The sequence below is a fragment of the Neomonachus schauinslandi genome, chromosome 5 (genome assembly GCF_002201575.2).
Source record: "Neomonachus schauinslandi chromosome 5, ASM220157v2, whole genome shotgun sequence".
In the NCBI taxonomy this organism is placed as follows: Eukaryota; Metazoa; Chordata; class Mammalia; order Carnivora; family Phocidae; genus Neomonachus; species Neomonachus schauinslandi.
In genome coordinates, this window is record NC_058407.1 from 167950447 (window position 1) to 167967853 (window position 17407).

The window sequence follows — 17407 nt, forward strand, 5'->3', positions numbered from 1 at the left end:
GGGGCGAATAGTGCCCATGTTGGGGAACATTCTGCCCATCTGGGCCCTTTGAGGATGGTGGAGGGGGATCGGTGACCTCCGAGGTTCCGTCCACCCTGAGAATCCCCATCTTGGGAACCGCTGGGTCCTTTTAGTGCTCTCATCACTGCAGGGAAACATCTGGGGGAGGAACTGGGATGAGTGATAGGGGAAGTGGCAACAGTGTGAGACCCACAGAACTTAGTCACAGTTCCTGGCCCCAGTTCCAGGGTGAGCTTCCCAGTGGGAGCCTTAATGGCCTGTCTGCTTTCTGCTCCAGGTCTTGGTGGTGGAACCTAAGGCCTACTCCTTCAGATATGTGCCTCTCCCCAGCAAAGGAGGACCCCACTTCTGGGACCCCCTCTGGGCCAGCGATGAATAGCCCACTAACTTGGGGGAGTTGTCGAGCCAAGCTTCAGCTTTCTGGCTTCCTGGCTGAGGGCTCAAGCTCCGTGTCCCCTGTAGAGCTGGCTTGGGAGATGAAGGATGCCTGGAAGGGCTCTGTCTTCTGGAACTCCTTCACTTCTAGAACCTGAGAATTGCAAAGACCGTCAGAGATTATCTACTTTCCTTTTAAAAACCAAAGTGGAGAGACAGGCTTAGGAAAGGGGGAGGTGGTTGCTCTGACTTAAACGGTTTAGTGGGGCCAAAAGCTTAGTTAGCCCAGGTGTTCTGAGCACCCAGCTCTTCCATGGCATTATCAGAGCTCTCCAGGGCCATGTCCCTTGTTCTCTCCGGCTTGAGAATAGCCAATGACCCAGGTGTCACACGGGTGATTCTCTTTGGGGAGAACGACCCGGAAATGAAAACAAAACCACCTCTTTCCTCAAATACTGACCGGAGCGCTTGCTGTGCTCCCAACCCCGTGCAAGGGGGCCCTGGCAGCTTCAGCACCCAGCTGAGTGTGAGGTTTTGGTTTGGATCAGAACTGGCCAGCTCCCTGTAGTTTCCACCAGCAGGATCTGTGCCCCCGGGGCTGGTGGTGAGGAAGCATCTGGGGCAGTTTCCAGAAGCATTCACCATAAACCAGGCAGATTGTTGGTTTGCTGGCAGCCGCAAGGGTCGTACAGTAGATCGGAGCTGTCCATCATTTCCTGAGCACCTTCCCCGCTCCAGGCTAGGCCCAGTGGAACAGACTAATGCAGCCCAGCCCTGTCCTTGCGGAGCTCTGGTGTAGGGACTATGCGAAAGGGTTTCATAACCCTTCTGGTGTCACCATCCTTAACATGGGCAGGGATGGACCAGAAGACACAGGAATTGGGGTGGCAGGTCGGCGGCGGAGGGGGGGTGTTTGCCAGGCATCTCAGGCCATCTACAGCAACCATTCTCCATTGGGGGGGGGGGCTTCCCCCAAACAACAGTGGCATAGATTTATTATCACTTGAAAAATATAATGGCTTAAAACCAAATGAATGACCCAAACATAGTTACTGTGGGAAGGAAGACCCTTATTTAAAAAAACAAAAACCCTTAATTTTGAACTAATTTTAGATTTACAGAAAAGTTACAAAAATAGTACAGAGAGTTTCCATCATTCTCTTCCTTGACTTATCTTGTGAAGCCAGACAATTGCCATCATGGGGGCATTACTGTTAACCAAGGACTTTTCTCAATTTTCACTTTGTCCACTGCTGCTCCGGTTCTGTCCCGGGATCTTGTAGGATCCTGTCTCACATCCAGTTGTCTCCTCCCCATCCTCCCTTCAGTAGGAGTTCCTCCGTCTTTATTGTCCATAACCTTGACACTTTTGAAGAGTTACTTTGTCGAATGTCCCTTAATTTGGGCTTGTCAGTTGCTTTCTCATGCTTTAGGTTATGCAGTTTTGGCAGGAACCACAAAAGTTGTTATGTCCTTCTCAGAGCACCATTTCTTGGGGTTGCTGGTATTGATTGGTCATATTACTGGTGATACTGGTCTGGAGTATGTGTTAGAGTGGTTTCTGACGGATTTCCCCTCTCTAGGTACCGTAGAGCCCTCATTCTGACAAAGTTAGTGAGCTCAAAATTCTTTTAGGATTGTCTTCAGAATCTGAATTGCCCAGGAAAACCTTTCTTTTTTTTTTTTAAAGATTTTATTTATTTATTTGAGAGAGAGAGAGAGCGCACATGAGAGGGGGGAGGGTCAGAGGGAGAAGCAGACTCCCCGCCGAGCAGGGAGCCCGATGCGGGACTCGATCCCGGGACTCCAGGATCATGACCTGAGCCGAAGGCAGTCGCTTAACCAACTGAGCCACCCAGGCGCCCCAGGAAAACCTTTCTTTTTTGACGCTTAAGGCTTCCTTCTTGATCACTTGTAAACTGCTGAGTCTCACCCCAGCACTGTTCTTTCCCATCACGGCTCTGGCCCCGCCTGCTGATGCTCCCCCACCTCTTCGCCTGGCTTGGAGTTTGGCTCTCCCTACTTGATTTTGGCCGGGGTGGTGGGCCAGGCTCTGGGCTTCACATCCTCAGTATTCAGCTTCTCTAGGTTAGTTTGGGTCTGAGCGTGGTGAAATTCAGATTTCTTTGCTCCTCTTTCCAGATATCAGGGTCTTTAATAAAAAACAAAACAAAACAAAAAACCCCACCCTCGCTCACATGGAGGTGGCCATGCAAAGTGAAGTTGTGAAGGGGCCCCAGCAGCACCAGTGTTTTCGCATCTTGGGCTGGCTCTGGTTTCTGCTAAGTTGGCTCCCACATTCAGCTTTGTTCTCTGTTCTTCCAAAGTGCCTCCCTCCCCAGCGGTCCTGCGAGCAGCCCTGGGAGCATCCCCGCCGCGGTGCCCATGCAGATGCCGAAGCCCAGCCGGGTCCAGCAAGCCCTCGCAGGTAGGCACCTTGCTGGGTCGTGGGTTCCAGAACAGGCTGTGTCTGGCAGGGCAGGACGTAAAGGCGGGAGAATGCGTGGGCCGGGGAGGAGACTGTGGGGTGGGGGTCTTGTTACCCTCTCTGTTCTCATGAAAGCCACAGCGGCTCCGGGAGTGGGGGGGGCAGTGCCTCTTTTCTGTGATGGCGTACCCTTAGTGAGTGAGCCTGTCTCTCAGGGGGCGGCCTGCCTGATGACAGTGGGTACCCTGGTGTGGACCTTTCCCCATCTTTGAAATTTCCACATCACTTTTTTTTTTTAATAAAGATTTTATTTACTTATTTGACAGAGAGCGGGAGAGAGAGTGAGAGGGAGCATAAGCAGGGGGAGGGGCAGAGGGAGAGGGAAAAGCAGGCTCCCCACTGAGTAGGGAGCCCAATGCGGGACTCGATCCCAGGACCCTGGGATCATGACCTGAGCCACAGGCAGATGCTTAACCAACTGAGCCACCCAGGCGCCCCTCCATGTCACTTTAATTATGGTCTGAGTCACTTGTCTGTCCTGAAATGCTTTACGTATTTCCCTGAAGGGGCCCTCTGGGGAACTCAGCTGTTTTGGCTGGAGTTATGCTTTGAATAAGTGGCTTTGTGTCCACCTCGATCTTTTGTTAACCATACACCTTTGAACTGTTTTTAAAATTCCTTTTATAGGTTAGGGAGTTACTGAAAATTACTTTCTAATGAGTGGGAAAGGCAAAGTGTCATAGATAGGGCAAGTGTACTGAGGTTGAAGCAGGAGAATAAGATAACCCAAGTCTGTGTGTTAAGTGAGTCACTGTAATAGCACAGCGGGGTTCGAGGGGACAGGCCTGGAGCAGGGAGGCCCATGCAGAGCCCGACGCCATGGCTCAGGGGAGCTAGCCAAGGGCCTGACTCGGGCCTCGGCAGTGGTGGAGGTAAAAGCTTCTGACTTGGTGACTAGGTGGGTCGAGAGAGAGAAGGAATGGAATGAGGCCCGGTGTGCGGCTGTCGACGTTACTGAGGCACTAAGGAGGGGTTTTGCGTGTATCTTTCTTCATTTCTTCCCAGTAACAGCTCTGCGAGGTAGGAAGTTTTATTCCTTATTTTATACTTGAGGAAACTGAGCCTCAGAGAGTTATAGAAACTTCTCAAGATCAGCTGGCCAGCCCTTGGCAGAGCTGGGACTCAGCCCCAAGCATTCTGGGCCCCAGAACCTAGGTCCTCAGCAGTTACACTGTGCCACTCCCCAGTCCGGTGGGAACACGGAGAGGGGCGGGGTGGGGATTGGGCACTGCTGGGTCATAGCTGGGTGGAGCTGTCCTGGAGGCAGTGGGCATTTGGATGTGCAGCTCAGAAGAGCAATCTAGGGTGGAATGGGGTGACCTCTGCCCCTCATGGGGGGATGTATGAGGTTACAGAGACTGCGGGTGGGATGCTGGGAAGAGCCCTGGAAGGAGATGGAAGGACCAGTCAGAGAGATGGGAGAAGATGGGAGAGTGGGGCCCCCTGGAACCTGCTTCAGCTGCTCAGCCATCAGCCCTGTGCCGGGGCAGAGAGAACAGTGAGCAGACATGTTGGCGATTGCAAAGTTCCCACCCAGTTGAGGTTTTCATGTGGTACCAGCTGAGTCAGAGCCGTGCGTGCATGCGTGGGGTGGTGATCTTACTGGAGAAAGGTTGTGGGTGACCAGGTGTGGCCGGCACAAGGCTGAGCTCCATTCAGCTCTGTAATCACTAAGGCTAAAATACAGATGCTATAAAAACCTTTCTAAATGCAGCTCAGAAGTGTTCTGGGGCTTGAGTTGCACTTGCTCCCTTTCCTATGCTCCTGAGGATGAGGACCCTTTAGTCTGCATCCCAGAGTGTCCTTAGTGTCCCCCATGCCCTTGGCTCTCAGATCAATCCTGGAGGTAGGCGGGTCTTTTAACCTCCATTTTATTCATTGGGGAAATTTGGGGATCTCGGTCCCAGCCAGCAAGGAGTGGAGACTGGAGCTCATGGCCAGATGCCACCTCCTCTGAACACAGGCTCTGCCTTGCACCTGCTGGTGGGACCCTAGTCTGAGGTGCCAGGGAAAGCGAGATCCCGAGCCAGCCCCCAGGAAGTAGGGTCTGGAGAATGTCTTCTTTCCCCGGGCCACGTTAACGGATTCGGGAATACTCAGGCCGCCGTTGAGGGACATAGGGTTTTGCGGGTAGGTTTACAAAGCAGTGGTCATGCTGTGGAAGGACTGGGTACCCTCTGCGCGGGCAGAGGAAGGCCACGGAGGAGCCACCTCCTGTCAGGCCAGCAGTGCCTCTGGTGACAGCTTCCCTGGCCGCGGCCGGGCCCAGGCCTCTCCTCGGAGTGTCTGTGTTTCACGCTGCTGCAGCCACCCCAGGGCCGAGCAGCCAGGGCCGAGTGGAGCTGGGATCCAGCTCGGTCAGGCCGGTCGGAGGACGGGGGGACCGGAGCCGCAATGTCCGAAAGGAGATGTCTGCACGTCTGACCGCTGCAGGGGCTGCTCTCTCTCTGGGGGTCTGGCGGAGAAGTGGGCACCCTCTCAGATAATTGGGGGAGCTGTGGCCGTGCGAGCTGTTACAGTTACTTGGGGATGTTGGGAGTTTGGGGGGCTGTCCCTGAGCCCTGCTGTTAGGAAGTTGTGATGGCCCACTCATGGCGTCCCCCACCCCCCGCAACCCCTCCTGTCCAGTGGGTGTTGCTTTTGCGAAGTGTAGGTGTGGGGTGATTTTCACACTTTCCCTCAAGAAGGCCGACGCACGGAGCAGGGGCTCCTGCTCTGCAGGCTTCTAAGTTGAGACTTCTGTGTCTGTGACTTGAATTCAGGGGAGGGGTCCTGCATCGACGAGGGCAGAAGCGCTGTTTGTGCTGGCCTCACAGAGGCCACCCGGCAGCATTCAGGGGGATCTTAGTTCCCCAGCAGACAGGTGCTGTGCGCCTCCTGTGACCGGGCCCTGCCCTCGGTGCTCGGTGCAGGGAAGACAGCAGTCATAACACCCAGACGCGAGTCCTTTCTCGTAGTAAGAACGCTAAGCAGGGTAAAGGGGACACAGATGGAGGGGGATGTGGCCCTTTTAGATGGGGTGGTCAGGGAAGGGCTGCCTCGTAGGTGACGCTTGGAGAGGTCTGGTTGAAGTGGAGCAGAGAGTGTTTGGGGAGGAGGTCATGGTCAGTGCAAAGGCGCAGGGTTCTACTAAGGCATTGTTCCCGTCCCCTCCGTCCCCTCCATCATTGTGCCCCTGCCCCTCCCCCATGCCTGCTTGTCATTCGGTCTGCCTGACATCTAGTTCAGACCTACTTTGGAGCTCGGGAGCAACCAACCTCGAGACGCTGGTGGCATCGCATTGCCTGATGAGTGAGTGCCCGGGGTGCAGCTTTGGTCTTCCTATGTGCGCTTTGGTGTCTCTTGCGAGTGGCCGCCACAGCGCCCCCTCCCACCTCCGCTGTGCTGTCCAGGCTGCTGGCTGGCCTCTGCTTCTGTCCCCGACTGGGCACGTTTGCCACATGAGTCTTTGTTCTTCGAGGCCACGGTGGCTGGCCCATCCAGGATCTCCCGCTTCCTGCCCCGGGCTGCCCTCGGTACCCAGCCCCTGAGCCTGATTCTGAGTGCTCGGAAAGTCTCCCTCGGGGAGCCCAGAGCTCACTTGCCCTGTGGAGGAGGTGTTACTGAGCTAGACAGAGGGCAGGGAGGATTGGGTGGGTGGTGCTGTGGACAGCAAGGCAGGCTGAAGGTGTGGCAGGAATAGGGGCTCCCACGGGAGGACATGCTGGGTTCCCGGGAAGTATGGGTCCTCAGGGAGTGCCAAGGGAGCGGCATGGGGTGCGGGTCCAGCTACAGTGTGTGTGGAACACCAGGCTGAGGAGTGAGGCCTTCCCCCTGTGGGGGTGCCCACGGTGCTACCCTCCAGGACAGAGGAGGCTGTTTGAGCCTTGACTGAGGGCGCTAGAGAAGGAAGCCACGGCCCGGGACCATTGCTGCTCCAGAGGATCGGCCACAGGGGCCATGGGGAGGCCTCCGTTGGGGAGCAGGCCCAGGGCCAGCATTCCTGCTCACCCACCCTAGCAATGGCGCTGGAAGCATCTAGAGGGGCCACATGGGGCGTGGAAAGCAGATAGCACCCCACTGGAGGCGAGGTGACCAGGAGCCCAGAGGGCACGGCTGGGGGGAGCACGGGGTCGGGGACTGTGAGCACGAGACCCTGTCCGTGTCTCCATAGCTTGCCCGTGCCCTTCCATGTCACCCCTCTGCCCTCCTTCTTGCGCCTGGCAGAAGGGAGATCCCACCCGGAATGGCATCCTGCCCTCCTGAAGCAAACGGCCTCGCCGTGCCCCTTCCCCGCATGCTGTGAGTGTGGGCCAGTTGGTGGCTTGTACAGGTACCATTTCTCTGGTTCCTGGCCTGGAGCTTAGCTGCCGCGAGCCTCCAGCAGCCGATTCCTCGGGAAGGTCGGTGGGTCCTGCTGGCCGTTCACAGTGCCACCTGGACTCAGCCGGGGTTTGTGGATGTCACATGCCGAATGACTCCTTCTAACGTTTCTCCCCTTTCTGCATGTCTGATCTTGCACCCCGTGTAGGCATGACGAGTATTCTGATGTCAGCCATTGGACTCCCTGTGTGTCTTAGCCGCGCACCCCAGCCCGCCAGCCCTCCCGCCTCCTGTCTGGCCTCTAAAAGTCACAGCTCAGTTAAGAGATTGAGGAAAATGTCCATGAAAGGTAGTTCCTGCTCACAAATACTCTCTGGCCTCTGCTAAGCCTCCGAGTCTTGCTGCCTCTGACTCTCCTGCATCGATCACTCTTCTCTGACCCCCACGGCCCTCCTCCGCTTCCTTTACCCCCAGGGGAGGGCCTCAGTGGCCCTTTTGCCTGCCCTCGGTGCAGAGGTGGGCCCCAAAAGCCACTTTCCGCCAAAAACCCAGAGTTCAGAAGCTCCTGTCTTCCTGGCACAGGTGGAGTGTGAGGGCCCTGTTCTTGAGGACTCTGTGATTCTATAAACAGAAGCATGGGGTGAGGCCAGCTCAGGATGGGGTGACTCTGTCCCTCCCAGCAGGGCCAGCGTGCGTCTCAGGAAAGGCCCCCAGCCCTATCTGGCCACCACGAAGGGCTACTTCAAAGGAGTCCCCCAGTGGTGCTGCGCTGCCCATCACATGGCTGGGGAGGAAGGGGTTTCAGAACCATGGAAGGTGCTGTGGGTTTTAACCAGACTTACGTGAAGGGGCCTGTGGGTAGTAAGTTCTAAACCTGCCATTTCGAAAGCTTATGCCTCTGTCATTGGGCTGGAGACGCACAGACTGCTGAAAGCCCGGTGACCTTCCGCGTGGTGTGGTGAGCGAGGGAGCACGGCTCTGGCGCAGCCAGCTTGGGTTCCAGTCTTGGTTCTGGCTTCATGTCTCACACCTGTTCTCCATTCACGAGCCGGCACCTGGTACTTACTAGCAGGTTGGTCGTGGGAGGAATAGGAAATGCACACACGAGGCGCCCGGCATGTAGTCACAGGGGTGCTCTGATCGTGCCCACCGCCTATCTAACCCCAACCCCGCACGTGTCAGGGGGGCCCAGCGAGTGGCAGGGCTTTGCACCGATCCCGGCAGCCAGGCAGGCCAGGCCCGGAGCTTCCTGAGACACTCAGACTGGCCCAGGAAGAATGCAGGCTCTCGGCAGACACTCTGACCTTCCTTCCTGGGCTCAGATGTCCCTTTCTTGGGGTTGGTGGTCACCTGGCTGGCCCCTTAAGAGAAGTGTGGCTCGTGGAAAGCTACCTTGGGTTCTAAAAGGCCACCCGGGCAAGGGCGAGTAGCGGGGAAATGAGATGCTGAGCCAGGCCTCACCAGAGGTGGGCCCAAGGCTAGTCCTGGCAGATGGGGCCCTGGGGTCCCTATGCTTTTCTAAAATGCTCCTCTTCTCACTCTGAGTCCCAGCAGCTACCAGGATGGCTACCAGAGCTGGCGGTCACTGTGCTCTGGCCTGGCCTTCTCACCAGTGACCAGTCTGGGGCCCAGAAATCTGTGTGTGTCTGTATGTGTTGGGCGGGTGCGCGCGCGTGTGCGCATGTGTGTGTGTGTGTACGCGTGTGACGTGTGTGTGGGTGCGTGTGGAATGTGTTGGGGGACATTTGTGTGTGTGTGGTATGTGTGTGAAGGGGTAGAGGTACATTTGTGTGGAGGTGTGTGTGCGTGAGGGGGGTTGGAGGGGATGCTTATGAGGGTGTGTGGGCTGCGTGTGTGAGGGTGTATGTGTGTGAGGGGGTTGGGGATGCTTGTGAGGGTGTGTGGGGTGCGTGTGTGTGTGAGGGGATTGGAGGGGATGCTTGTGAGGGTGTGTGTGTGTTTTGAGGGGGTGGGGGATATGTGTGTGTGGGGGAGTGTGGGGAGTGTGTGTGAGGGGTGGAGGTACATTGGTGTGGGAGGTGTGAGGGGGTTGGGGGGACGTTTGTGTGTTGGTGGGGTGGTATTCCTTGGTCCGTAGCTGCCTCTCTCAGCAGTCACAGTTCGGGTCAGGATGAGGTCTCCATTTTGAGGTGAGGGAGCTGAGGTTCAGGTGGTGTGCTTTGGTCCCAGCGTGACAGCCAGAACCAAACCTGACGTTGCCTGCTTCCAGCCTCTGCTCCCCTCCTAGCTGTCGCCTGGCCTTCTCTGGTTTTGAGGGCGCTTGGCTGTGGAGCCCTCAGGCTTGTCTGTCTTTGCAGCCACACCTGGTGGCTCTGAGCTTGGGTGCAGACCAGGGTCCCTCTGGTGTCAGAGGCTAGGAGCGGGACCTGCCCAACGACCTGGAGGCAGGAAGAAGAGCTTTCCCCGGCTGCACTAGTCTTCCCGGGTCCTCCTTTCTGCTCCTGCACAGCTTTGCTGCCATTCTCTGTCATTCTGCCGCTGCCTCTGGCTGAAGCCCCGGACCTGGCCAGTTCTCTCCCCGGCTGGGAGAGTTTCTCGTTTAGGGGTCGTGGGGGGGGCCCATGTGGGGCCGGGCTCAGTGTTGTTGTAGGCACAGGGCCGCGCCTCCCAGCTTCGTGCATGTGGGGGGTCTTGAGAGGAGTGGGGTGGCCAGGGTGCCCTTCCTGCTGTGTCCCAGCTCCTTCCCGGACTTGGTGTGTCGCTGAGACCCCATGGTCCAGGGCCAGGCAAGAGAAAACCGTGGTTTGTCATGACCGTATCCATGTGGCATTGTCTGCAGTTGGTGTGCACACAGATGCCCGCCGGGCAGGCGCCCGCTGCACGTCCAGCTCCTGGAACTTCTCTTGCCTTGGCTTTCTCACGGGAGTAATGGAGGTTGAGCGAAACAGCACTGTTGGAACACGCTCCAGAGTGGTTTGTTGTAGAAGCTGCTGTTCGACTTTCTGTGTGTCCTCGGAAGAGCCTGGGTCTAGCCTTCTGACCGAATATGCGTGGGGATGTGGTGGAGGCCCACACATGGCTCCTGACGGCTGGGACCTCTGGTCTCCGGTCCTCGTCCGCCGCCTCCAGGGCTCCTGGGGCCGGGCCTCCAGCGGGCGGTCTGGATAGGGCTCTGCCAGGCCGAGCTCCGAGCATCTGCAGTGGTGCCGCGTCTCCTCTTGCACGCTCACCCCTCGCACCTCGGCCCCTCTCAGTGTCCCTTCCGGCAGCTTGGGCCTCTCCCTTGTCCTCCTTCCTCTCTAGATTCAGCGTCTCCAGTTCGTACTCCTTGGGACACTGCTAATCTTCTTCTCTCTTGTAGGAGGGACTCCAAAGCCAGAGCCGGAACAGGTGATAAAAAAGTATACGGAAGAGCTGAAAACGGCCCCAGATGAGGTACGTGTCGCCGGAGCCACGCTGCTTCTGGTTTGGTTTGGAGATGAGGGTTGGCTCCAGAGGAGAAGCTTACCAGCCTTCGTGCTGGGAGGGTGCTTCCCAAGGTGCCTCTGAGTGCCGGCCGTCGTCCAGGTACTTGGGCTTGATCTCCCAGCCTCCTGGAGGAGGCAGGCCTTACCAAGGGGAGGTGGCCTGGCTTCAGAGGCCTAAATTCTGATCTGAGCTTTGCCGCTCACGAGCTGTGGTCCTGAGCAAGGCTCCTACACAGGCCTCTGCGTAGCCCTCTGCCTGGGCCATCCTGGAGACAAGGGGTGGGAGAGCCTGCCCCACTCCCCGAGGACCGAGCTGGGGAAAAGCGTGGCTTTGTCCCCTTGGAAGTCCTGCCCCTCTGGCTATGGGGAGAGCCGGTCAGCCCTGCTGTCATTATGGGGCCTGCCAGACCCTCATAGCAGCTTCGGTAGGACCCGAGCCTCTGTGCTGACCGCGTTTTGGGGGCTGCTGTGCCGCTGGTCTCTGATTTGAATGGAGAGTCCCAAGGACTCGGGGGGCACGGGGCGGGGGGTCCTGGGTTAAAGGGCAGTCGTGCCAGTACAGAACCAAGGCCTCCACCCCACCTCTTTCTCCCGCAGCTCTGGCTGGTAAAGGTACCAGTAACCTGGGGGTCGTCCCCGTGTCCCCCACCCTCCCTCCAGAGCTGTCTGTGCTCCCATTGGACAGCACACAAATCTGTGTCCTTGCCTTTGCCCTTGCAGGCTCCCCACCCCCCCTCCCCCACCCGGCATAACTGGGCTGCTCTGTACCAGCCTCCTGGCCTCCAGGCAGCTGTGATTATGCTGGTAGTCTCACCTTAAAACCCTTCGGCAGGGTCTCCTGCCATGGGAGACAAAGCCCCGCTCCTCAGCTTGGCCGTCAGAACCTCAGGGACCTGGTCCTGACCCGCCTGTCTCTTTTACACCCTACTCACCCCTGCCCCCTGCGGCCGCCACCACCCTTCCCAAACTAGGCTGCTTTCTGCTTCAGAACATTCTCTTCCCTTTCCCTGCCGTGCCCGTTCCCGTCCTTGTTCCACCTTGTTCTTTTTCCCTTGTGACAGCCAGCTTTGAGGTCCTCTCCTCTCAGTTTCCTGCCCTGTTGTTTACCTTCTCCTGGCCCGTGTCTGCTGCTGTCTTCAGCCTATGCTTCTTTCACTGCCAAGGCCTCCGTGCCCCTCTGCTCGTGGCCGCCTGTCGTCCCTTCTCCTGTGGCGAGTCCTCTAAGGGCACGGATCCTGGTGCCTCATCTGTCTCCCCCACCTCTGGGACAACTGACTACAGGAATGACTGCCCATAATCCTGGCATTTCAGCAGATGACAGCCTTTTCCTGTTAAGACCCTCCACCCCCCTTGCGGCGCAGCGGGCTGTTGGTGAGCGTGCCCTGTGCTGGTCTCTCTCCAGGACTGCATCATCTGTATGGAGAAACTGTCTGTGGTGTCCGGCTACAGCGACGTGACCGACAGCAAGACCATTGGGCCCATGGCCGTGGGCCACCTGGCCAAGTGCAGCCATGCCTTCCACTTGCTGTGTCTGCTGGCCATGTACTGCAACGGGAACAAGGTGCCGGCGAACAAGCGTCCGCCCCCCGCATGTGCCCACAGTCCTGCCCTAGTCCTGCCCTGGGCCTGCCGCGGCTGAGCAGGGGACCGCTGTTGTCCTGCGGGGAGCCTGGGACGCTCTCGGAGGCAGACTCGCGATGTCTGCAGGCCTGGGCCCTCAGCAGGGTAGAGCTTGGCCGCTGCAGGCCTGATGGCAAGTGACACCTGGCTGCTGTCCTTCAGTGGCTCTTAGCCGGAACGGACAGAGGTCAGGAGGACAGACAGAAGGACCTGGGTCACGCGCCAGACCTCGTGGCCTGGCGTGGCGTCTCCCGCCCGCAGCATCCCTGGGCTGCCCTGTACCAGCCAGGGTGCCGGCACCAGCATTTGCTAGGTCACGGGGTTTTCATTTGGTCTGAAACCCGTTCGACCGTGGAGACTGTTGTGCACCAACCTGGTTTGCCTACTCGATGCTCGTCTCCAGTACCTCGCCCCCATGTTGACCGTCTTTCCAGGGAAGCCGTTGGGGTCGGGAGGGAGTTGGGGGGACGAGCTGGGGACCTGCTGTGGGGCAGGGGGCCGTGCTAGGCACTCTCTCAGGGCCACCGGCTCAGTCCGTGGTGCTCTGCTTTGTCTCAGGACGGAAGTTTGCAGTGTCCTTCCTGCAAGACCATCTACGGGGAGAAAACTGGGACCCAGCCCCGGGGGAAGATGGAGGTGTTCAAGTTCCAGGTATCCCTACCCGGCCATGAGGACTGCGGAACAATACTCATAGTTTACAACATTCCTCACGGCATCCAGGTAAGGGCCACGAGAGGAGCCTCCTGGGATCGTTCTAGAATCGGTCCCTCTCACTCTGGGGCAGTCTTCTTCCTACGCCGCCCCTCTCCCAGTGGTCTGATCCCTGGGGCACTCAGGAGGCCCCAGCCTCCTGATTTCAGGCTCCTAGGAACCAGGAGGCACCAGCGTCTGGGGAGGGAACAAGCTTTTAGGGCTGTGGAAGCAAAGAGGTGGCCTTCAGCCCTTTGCTGATGCAGGGAGGGCATCCTGGAGGCAGAGACATCGTAGCTGGACTTGTACTGGGCAGAAGGCCAAGTGTATGAAGCAGAAAGAATGCTCGTGTTGAGGGGCTGAATAACGGGGGATCCCACAGGGCAGGGAGGTATCAACAGTGAGGGCAGTTGCTCTTGAGAGGCCAGCTCAGTGGCCAGATCCAGGCCTGCCTTGGGTGTGGTGGGGCCGGCTCTAATGTCAAGAACAAGACGGGAACCTGAGCAGAAGGTCCCAGGGTCCCAGTAGAGACCCAGATAGGAGCCCTGGGCCTTTCGGCCTCCTGCTTGGGCCAGGGCTGACCTCAGAACTGGTGACAGGTGGGCAAGGTACCGGGCAGTGGAGACCAGGACCCAGAGGGGCCTGTCTGTGACAGGTGGGGTGTCCCTGTTTTGTTCAGCCACATGCTTTTCCCTGGTTTCCCTCTGCTGCTTCTCAGGGGGTCATAGTGAATTTTAAAAACATTCCCGACAGCCTTAGAGCCACAGAGCGGGGAGCGGGGGGGGGAGGTTTGGAGGTGTATGTGATGTGCCTCTGAGTGGCAGAGGGCCTTCCACCATTCTAGCCCCCTCCCCTCCCGTCCTGTTTGCTGCCCCTGTGCCAGGCCCCGCTGTGGCCCCCTCTCAAGCAAGGGGTGAGGGCATCAGGAAGGAGGCCCTGCCATCTCGGCCACAGAGCGCGGAGGGGCACCAGTGGGGTGGGAGCGTGTGCCCCGGCCTTTGATGAGTTCTGGTCTCATCAGTTAGCAGGAGCGTCTGTGCCAGACCGAGTGGCATGGCGTCAGGGAAGGCCGTGTCATGTCCCGTCTCTGAGGGGCGGGATCTGAGACACGGATTTATTTGGTCCCAAGTGCAGGAGTAGCCCCGGCCGGGGAGGCAGAGGGTGGGCTGGGCTGCTGGGCCCCTCTCAGGACGCTCCCACACCTGGTGTCTGCGTTCCTCCTGCAGGGCCCAGAGCACCCCAACCCCGGGAAGCCATTCACCGCCAGGGGGTTTCCCCGCCAGTGCTACCTTCCAGACAACGCCCAGGGCCGCAAGGTGAGGAAGGGGCCCCCCGGCTGGTAGGCCTGTGCCTGGCTGCTTGTGGCCAGTTCGAGCAGGTGGGGTGGGGAAGGGCCCAGCCTGGTGGCCATACCTGCTCTGCTCTGCTCACCTTCTTCTTCTGGGGCTGGCTGGGGTGCTGGCCCCTCCTTCCCAGGGGCTGCTGTGCATTAGGCATGCTCCCCCAGGAGAGATGACTGGAGGGGAGGCCTCTTTCATCAACCTCTCGGGCCAGGTCACCTGGTCTTCAGTCAGGTTAGCGTGACGAGATCAGTGGGGTGGGGGCGGGGGTGGGGGGGACAGGAAAGGACTGGGTGACTGGGACGGCCCGCAGAGCTACCTCTGCGCTGAGGCTAGGGAGAGCATTCCCGGCTGACAGAGCAGCTCGTGAGTGGCAGCAGGTGGACCGGGCTGGAGGCTGGGAAGTCTGGGGAGGACCAGAGCCCCTTGTGGGGGCAGTGGGGCATCGGGCACCCCTAGGCCGCCCTGGGTGTTGCTGGTTGGAGGTTTGAAAAAGCTACTTCTGGCTGCTGGGAGCCTGGCCGGCAGGTACTGGGTGTGGGGGAGCAGAGAGGCGCGGGCTCCCTCGGGAGGGAGAGGCCGACTTGGAAGTAGGGTCGAGTTAGACCGGCCCCAGGTGTGGCTTGAGCAGCGGATGGCAGCGCCCTCTGAGGTGTGGGGTCCTCTGGGGCGGTGAGGTCAGCAGGTAGAGTTCTGTGAGAGGAGTTAGGACTGGAGCCAGAGGCCAGGGACCCTCACCGATGGGGCTCCAGGCCCGGGACTATGGGTGGGCTCACTTAGGAGAGCGGCCCGGCCCCGGTCCTGCCCGGCGGTCACAGTACAGGTCGGAGAGAGAGGGCTTCGTGCGCCTTGGTTCGCCCCACCCACGGCTGGCACTGGGTGGGTGGCCACTGTGCCCGTCCTGGCCCCCACTGCTGGGGCAGGTCAGACCCGGGAAGGGGCACGAGCAGTGGATGCCAGCAGCTGTCAACCGGCCCCGGCGCCCCGCTGCTCCGGGGTGAAAAACCCGTGCCCAGGCCTGCGCTCGCTCACCAGGCCCTCCCTCCCCCTCCCTCTCCCTCCCCCACGGCAGGTCCTGGAGCTGCTGAAGGTGGCCTGGAAGAGGCGACTTATCTTCACAGTAGGGACGTCCAGCACCACGGGAGAGACGGACACAGTGGTGTGGAACGAGATCCACCACAAGACAGAGATGGACCGCAATGTGACAGGCCACGGCTACCCTGACCCCAACTACCTGCAGAATGTGCTGGCCGAGCTGGCTGCCCAGGGGGTGACCGAGGACTGCCTGGAGCAGCAGTGACCCCCGCAGCCTGGCCGGCCCCAGCCCCGCCCCGCCTGCCTCCAGCAGCCAGCCACCCTCTCCCCACGCTGCCGGCTGGGCTGTCCCTGGGATGGGCAGGTAGGAAGGTGCCTTTCCTCCGAGGCTGCAGTGTTTGTCGGGGCCTGCCTTCCACCCCCCTCCTCCCCTCCAGGCCTGGATCTGTGTGGGAGTTGGGCAAGCCTGGGGAGTTGTGCTGTGGGGGCTTCAGATGCAGCTACCTCAGAGCGTGGGGCCCTGCCCTTTGCGGGCTGCTTTGGGTCCATAGTGCCGGGGGCCTGGCGTGGGGCGAGGCGAGACTGCCCCATCGTAGCCAGGGCAGGCGTGGGTTCCAGGTCAGCTTCTCATACCTCAGATGTTCCGTTTGCAATAAATGCCCTATAGCCAAAGTCAGCAGGCCCTGGTGTGTTTGTCGGTGGAGAGGCTGTGCGTGGGTGTGTGCGTGTGCGTGTGCGTGCGCGTGCATCCTGCTGCATCCGAGCAGGAGGGAGCCGAAGACTGCCCGTTCGACCCGCGTTCCCCAATGACCAAGCTGTGGTGAGGCCCGGGAGCCCGCCCCCTGACCTGGGCTGCTGCCCCGTCCCCACTCCAGTTCTCCTCGCCAAGTGTGGTCCAGCGACTCTGCCAGGCCCGCCGTCCCATTTACTCCCTGAGTAAGACGCTGCTTGCCGTGGCGGGTGCTGCTGGCTTCCAGGTTCTGGATGAGGGAACAGGTTCAAGGATGCAGTGACTGGCCCAGGGTCCCAGGCTCGCAGTAGAGCTGGGCCTGGAATGGGGCCAGGGCTGGTCTGACCCCATCCTCGAAGTTCTAATTCTTCTCAACCCTCTTAGGAGGATCAAATACCCCAGCCTGCCATCTGTCTGGGGGCAGGGACTGTGGCCCGGGACTACAGGGACACCGGCCACATCCTGAGTGGGCCAGGGGTACTTTTGCCTCCATAAGCCCTTTTTCTCCATAAGAAAAAAAATTAAATTCTGTTTTATGTGTTGGTGTAAAGATGAGTATATTATATATTAAAGCATTTTTCTTCCACCTAAAAGTTTGGGGTTTTGGGGGCGCCTGGCTGACTCAGTCAATAGAGCATGTGACTGACTCTTGAGTTCGAGCCCTATGTTGGGTGTAGAGATTGCTTAAAAATAAAATCTTAAAAAAAGTAGTTAACCCTGTGACTTGGCGATTCCACCCCTAAGCATGTATCCAAGAACAGAAAACAGGTCCACACAAAACTTGTACGTGAACGCTCGTGGCAACATTATTCATAACAGCCAAAAAGTGGGAACAGCCCAACTGTCCGCTGAGGGGCCAGGAAACAAAATGCCCGGTCTCCATACAGTGGAGGGAAAGTCCTGGAGCGAGGCCGGCCACACGCTACATCATGGATGAACCCGGACAACAGAACGCTAAGTGAAAGAAGCCAGCCCCAGCTCGCCACTTGTGTGATTCTGGCGATGTGAAATGTTCAGTACAGGGAAGTCTGCGGAGGCTGAGAGTAGACGGTTGCTGGGGGAGCGGGGAATGGGGAGTGACTTATCATGGGCACAGCGTGTCCTCTCGGGGTGATGCACATGTTCTGAACTTAGTGGTGATGTTTGCACAACCTTGTGAAAACCCACTGTGCTGTACATTTTAAAAGGATGAATTTTATGTGCATTATCTTTTTTTTTTAATTATATCTTAACAAAAAAATAGAACCAAAAGGAGTAAAGTAAGTGGGAGGCTTGTCAGCTGTCAAAGGTCCTTTCTCTGATTCCAGACTCCTGTTAGACAAGAACGTGGCCTTGTGGAGGGAGGGCAGGGCGCTGAGATGGCGGTAGGACCGGGGGG

General features: G+C 58.6%; 1 protein-coding gene across 4 annotated transcripts in view; it reads left to right on the top strand.

The window, feature by feature from the left end:
* The window catches only part of DTX2 (deltex E3 ubiquitin ligase 2), a 35301-nt gene extending 18870 nt beyond the window's left edge, over positions 1-16431 (top strand). For 3 of the 4 annotated variants that reach the window (XM_021700363.1, XM_021700365.1, XM_021700364.1), the window contains 7 exons: positions 2724-2824; positions 7395-7535; positions 10509-10582; positions 12017-12175; positions 12793-12954; positions 14151-14240; positions 15337-16431. In XM_021700363.1, the coding sequence (XP_021556038.1) occupies positions 2724-2824; positions 7395-7535; positions 10509-10582; positions 12017-12175; positions 12793-12954; positions 14151-14240; positions 15337-15564 (955 nt within the window). In that variant the 3' untranslated portion in view covers positions 15565-16431. The remainder of the gene's footprint in view (positions 1-2723; positions 2825-7394; positions 7536-10508; positions 10583-12016; positions 12176-12792; positions 12955-14150; positions 14241-15336) is intronic. The other variant, XM_021700366.1, reaches the window with a different exon arrangement.
* Positions 16432-17407: the final 976 nt, after the last annotated feature.